Source organism: Ictalurus furcatus, chromosome 18 (assembly GCF_023375685.1).
Source record: "Ictalurus furcatus strain D&B chromosome 18, Billie_1.0, whole genome shotgun sequence".
NCBI lineage: Eukaryota > Metazoa > Chordata > Actinopteri > Siluriformes > Ictaluridae > Ictalurus > Ictalurus furcatus.
The window spans coordinates 7,591,501-7,597,500 of record NC_071272.1 but is presented as its reverse complement, the minus strand read 5'-3'; the positions used below and the strand labels follow the sequence as shown (position 1 = coordinate 7,597,500).

The window sequence follows — 6,000 nt, the reverse complement described above, 5'->3', positions numbered from 1 at the left end:
AATAATAAATAAAACACAGTTTGTCCTGTTACTGAGAAAGCACTCTTTCCTGAAAATGTCGGAAAAGTTACATCGTTATCACTGACACTGGAGACTCCTTCCATAAATATTAAATAAACTTCTCCTTACAGAAAACCTCACCATATGAACGCTCCCTGTGAATGAGCCGTTGCTATAGAAACGATAACGTTTTCAGAAGAATCTGTTCGGTACGTCTTGCTGAATTTCTATTAAATTAGTTCTGTAATAAAATACAATTATTATTTTTTGTAATTATTTATCCTTAGCAGAGGAAGTTAGCGTACATCTGATCGCTTCAGTGTCGCTTGTACCCACATGTCTGTGTGCCTAACTCCATTTATAAATCATCTTAATGGCACGACACGAGCAGCTTTGTTTGATCCTCTCACACTCTGATCTCCGGCTTGTGATCACAGATGACGAATCCTGTGATGTCACCACGTCTCACTGTGCCTTCAGCCAATCGGAGGTCTCTGAAGAAAACCTGAACTATTGTTCACACACGTCTCCGGTTCTCCACCCCGCCACTCCACACCTTGATGTTGCGCGTTTAGTGAATTATTCAGGCTGATTCACACCCTGTTTCTTTTTTTTCCCCACTTTCTTTTTCTTTATCATCACGCTTTCTTTTCTTCATGCTTGCCACACTGCTTCTCCTCCTTGTTAACCCTGGGTTTTTTTTGTTGTTGCCTTTTTGCGTTGCATTCTTGACCATCATGACCCCTCTCTCTCTCTCTCTCTCACTCTCTCTCTCTCTCTCTCTCTCTCCCTCCCCCTCCCTCCGTAGCTGGATGGTTTGCTGTCCCAAAACGAGAGGGACTCCCTGCCTGAGAGGAGCAAAGAGATTCGTGAGAGATTGCGTGGTAAAGGCTTGCCTGCAGGTAAGTCAGGCTTCCCTGAAAAACCCACAATAATGTTCTCTCTGCCCCCATCCCCCTTACCCCCCCCCAAACACACACCCATTTGTGCCACCTACACGGTGTACCACCCACATTGAGGCTTTATTAACACTGCACATGCACTGTTTAAGCACTTTTACACTGTGATGATTACTTCACAGCCATGCAAAGTACTCATTTCCGATTGGTTGCTGGAGCCGTCGTTTGAGGTTGACCACTGAAGTCTTATTTGGTTATTAAAACATGAAAATATTTGATAATATTGTGTAATATTTTGCATAGTAGCAGGTTTTAAGGAAAGGCCATGAAAATTGGCTAGTGAATAAAAACTGGGCTAGTGGCTGTACAGACTGGGCTAGTGGCTGTACAGACTGGGCTAGTGGCTGTACAGACTGGGCTAGTGGCTGTACAGACTGGGCTAGTGGCTGTACAGACTGGGCTAGTGGCTGTATAATTGGGAATAGTCACTAAAACTGGGCCAGTTTTACAGCATTATGCCTTCAAATATATTCTTTCTCATCTGTAAATAAAATGGTCAAATATGTAATATTGCACATACCACAAAATATTATTCTCCACTGTTTTGAAATTTTGTTTGTGAAATAATCTGAAGGGGAATTTTCCCTCCGTATGAGCTCAGATTTATTTACTGTTTGACTGCCAGGCCTCGTGTTTGAACTTGTCTGAGCTGGCATGCCTCAAAATTTGCATTTTGTTTTGGTTCTTTGCACAACAGTGGCGGCCGTGTCCTGCGTGGCCGTGGTGGTAGAATCCCGTAAAGTGGAGTGGGAATTTGGTTCGACGTCAGCGTGGCTCTGTAGAACCAGATGTCACCAGCTGCTGTTATAAAAACACTAATCACCAGTGCTGTGGTGTAAAATGTAACATAAACTGTTATTGTCTAAAATGTGTCATTTATGCATTCGTTTATGGTACTGCTATAGGTTATTTTCCCCTCTTCGTATCGTCCTGGCTCTGGTCCTAACTCGACTCGGCAGAAGGCCCTCGGGCGAGTTTCCTCAGTGAGCAGTCCAGACACGCCTGAACAAAACCTGCTTCTAAGATTTATTCTTTATTTCTTTTTTTCTTCTTTTTCTTTTATTTTGTGCAGGGTTGCTCTCTAGGTTCCGCCTCCAAACGGTTTGACAGCTGATTTATACCAATAAGTAAAAAGTGATGCAGGTCTGCTTTGCAGTTCTGAGTGAAATGGCTTGTAGCATTAGCCCCTTAGCTCCAAAAGTAAACATTACAGCGGCATTTAAGGGGAAATGGAAACGGCTTTTATGTTCGTAATTTAATGCTCAGATTTGAACTTTTTTAGGAGTTTCTTTCTCTCTCTCTCTCTCTACATGCGTCAGAATTCTGGTAAAATGGAGGATGCAAGTTAATTCCCTCAACTAAAATTAGGCTGAGCTCTCGTTCAGTTTTTTAAAAAAATTCTTTGTCCTTCCTTCATGTCCATGCAGTGAATGAGTGCAGAGTCAAATATAACTCTGAAATCTCTCCGGAGAGGTTCGTTTTGGAAAATATGACCGAATGGTTCCAGCTCTGGTGAGCTTCTTGACAGCCACAGAGAACATAAACAGGGCTGGTTATGTAAGCATGGCATGCTATCGCTTCCACACAGGGTAGTTAGTTTGTGGTTTGGAGTGTCGGTCTGTTCCTGGTGGCTGTTTTGTCTCGGTGTGGTTTTATCTGGTGATGTGTAGAAGTCGTGACCGGCGTGAAGAACATCTCAGGCTGATGACTCATCACTGTTTGGTTTGTGCAGTGAGCTAGGCGTGTACCATATTGCTCTGAGGATTCATCATCATCATGTGGACTATGTTGGAATTTCCACCGTATTGACGGTTTACTGCGTAACATGAGGTCAAGTCACTATAACGATTAAAACAATCATTGGAGTTGCATCGTCATGGTAATAAGGAGCTGACTGGAAGTAGATGGTTACCTATTAACCCACTTCGCCATCTAATTAATCCAATTATTTGTGAGGGGTTTTTTTTCTTCGTTTTCATAGGTTAAAGGTTAAATGTGTAAAATATTCACTTATTTATTTTTATATAAATTCTTTTAGATCTAAAATTAATTTTTTTAGGGTTTTTATTAACATTTTGTACATAATGTGAAGAAGGAAAAAATTTAAACAAAATGTAAAAAATACATTTAAAAAAAAAAAGAAAAGGAAAAACAATGAATATATTATAGTAGTTTATTCATTTATTTTGATAGCTAGCTAAATAAGGCCAAACTAAATTTTTAAAAAATAAACTTTATGCACATAATGCAGGCAGTAAAATAAAAAATAAACACGTTTATGTATTTACAAAAACACAAAAAAAATTATTTCTACCTAATTTGTTTTTTTTTTTTTTTTTTTAACCAATTTTGTCATCAGCTAGCTTAATAATGCAAAACTAGAAATTGTTGGAGGTTTCATTGACTTTATGCATGCGGTAAAATATAAACGTAAAAAAAAACAACACACACATATATATATATATATATATATATATATATATATATATATATATAATATATATATATTTTTTAATTAATTTGAATAATTTTTATTAACAGGTTTTATGTATTGAATGTATAAATAGATCCTCACTAAACTTCACACTTTACCAACTGAGTAGATAAATGTGCATTTTTAAAATATTCTGAAATAGTCACTTCTTGGTTGTGATATTTGATTAATAATAAAGTCTGAGTTTCTGTGAAGCACTACATTTGTCAGTGAGTGTGATTTTTATCTCCGTCTCACTCTGTCCACTTGGTGTGTGGTGTGTTTTTTGTTTTGTTGTTCTTTCCCGTCAGGTCGTAGCGCGGCCCATCGCGTCCTGGAACGTTACCGAGCTCGCTCTCAGGAGCAGGCCGCTCTGAACCGAGGCCTGAGCCGCTCCATGGGCTCGCTACCCACACACGACGAAAACGTGCAGCAGACCCCGCCTCCATCTGAGACCACTTCCGAACCATTCGCACGACAACAAAAGGTTAAAGGTCAGCTCCCGGAGCCGGACCGCAGATCGATGCCCCACCACAGGAAGAAGAACTGGGCGTCGTCCGTGGATTTAGCCTACTTGGACCCGGAATCGCTGCGTTTCGGTGCACTGGAAGAAGCCCGGCGGGGAAGCGGCGCCTTCAGTACCCGCTCCTCTGGCAGGCCGAAGTCGGCCGCGAGGGTCAGGGATGTGCCTTACGGAGATTTCGAAGGCTTGGAGGTCAGGAAGGGTCATCATCACTCAGCGCAGTCAGTGGGCGGAGCTTATGATAAACATCGAGAGAGGCATAAGAAGTTGCACGCGCTCAGTCAGGCCATAGACGGTGAGTACGGTCTCAATCTTTAATATACACACGATGCGTAAACAACTTAGGAGTTATTTTAAATTAGATTTTTATTTTAATGATTGTTCAGCCAAGACCTTGGCATCCAGCGTTTACTAAGTAATGAAAGTCTTTCCGATTCCAAAAATATCCAACTTAACCTGCAATCTTTTTGGGATTCAAGTCAAGATGTTTGTTTTTTGTTTTTTTTTTATTCAACGGACATTTGTTATGAGGTCCAAACTGTAATTTTCCCCAAGGTAAACGCCTTTTTCAATTTCTATAACGCTGTAATCCTTGACACAGTAAATCTTTCTCTAAGGAGATCTACCATTTAGCTAACATTTATGGAAGGAGTCTCTGTTTTCAGCGCTTTCTAACGGTCAGTAAGAGGACTGTTTTCGGGAACATGACAAACCTCGTTCGTTTTTTAGAATCGCTTATAGCTGCTTTACCGTAAGAGAGAGCTGGAGCTAAACGTTAAATGTTGTAAACTATAAATGGACGACAAATACGTATGACGTGACATTCTTTCAATTGTTTGTGTGTGTGTGTGTATGTAATGTTTAATATATATGTAAATGATTACGCTCAACAGCTGCTACTGTGCACACAGAGAGCCTTCATGTTCTTAGTCCTCCCGCAATGACAATTTTTCTGTCGCTGTGATTTCCTGGCCTGTAAAAGCCCTGCCGTTTCCTGGCGTGAGCCGCTGCGGCGGTGCTTTAGCTGGAGGAGGTGGAGAGATTTTTTCTTTTTTCTGTTTGAGTGTGTCAGTTTACGCCAGATTTTTTTTTATGTGACTCACTGTGGCAGCGGGGTCCAGATTCCTGGAACTAATTAGAGCGATGTATAATTGTAGCCTTTCAAAGCTCACTCGTGTGTGTGTGTGTGTGTGTGTGTGTGTGTGTGTGTCGAGTCTAAGAGCTTCTGAAGTGATCATTTAGTCAAAAATTGTACCCACGATGTATTCCAATCTGACCTGACCTTTAGCTTTTTAATTCGCCAATAAATCCAGGTGATCACCAGGATAAAGATCTAGTCTTTTTGGAGGAGTGTTCTCTGGTCATGATGTAAAAACTGAGCTGTTCAACGTATGAAGGAAAAAGTCTGAGGCTTGTAATCTGGAGAACATCATCATCATCCCAGCTGTGAAGCATGGTGGTGGCAGCATCATGTTGTGATTGTGTGTGCACCGATTAAACCACACTGTGATTAATAACACTGTGCTTTTTGTTCACTCAACGATCATGAAGAGAAAAGGGAAACCATAAAGAAACGCTCATCAACGAAAATACAGTGAAGCAAAGTTTCACCAAAGAGAAACATGAAGCTCCGCCCACTCCGGCACAACACCAGATCCTCCGAACAGATTGGTACGGTCCACAGGCAAACACAAACACAGAGGGGGCGGAAATGAGGCTGGGCCTGCGGGTTGTACCTGTCTGTGGAGGAGGAGATGGGGGCTCTAGAATGTTTAAACTCATGCTGATGTGTCTGAATCACAAACTAGCACAAAACAAGGTATTTAGAGAGTAAAGGTCAAAGGTCAAACATGTACAGCTTCTGTGACAGTTCAGGCTGGGGAAAATGAATTCCCTTCAAGGCGATCAACTCTCCCTTACTTTTTCTCTCATTGTCTGTTTTTTGTTCGTTCCTTCCTTCCTTTCATTGCCATTTCTTCCTTCTCTTTTCACCTTTTTCTTTCTCGGTCCCTCATTCATCACACATGAACGATATCCATCTTTTC

General features: G+C 41.1%; 1 protein-coding gene across 2 annotated transcripts in view; it reads left to right on the top strand.

Annotated features, from left to right (window-relative positions):
• Window positions 1-6,000, top strand: part of ptpn13 (protein tyrosine phosphatase non-receptor type 13) — a 63,974-nt gene that overhangs the window by 24,663 nt on the left and 33,311 nt on the right. For both annotated transcript variants that reach the window (XM_053648171.1, XM_053648170.1), the window contains exons 6-7: window positions 809-902; window positions 3,744-4,250. In XM_053648171.1, coding sequence (XP_053504146.1) covers window positions 809-902; window positions 3,744-4,250 — 601 coding nt within the window. The remainder of the gene's footprint in view (window positions 1-808; window positions 903-3,743; window positions 4,251-6,000) is intronic.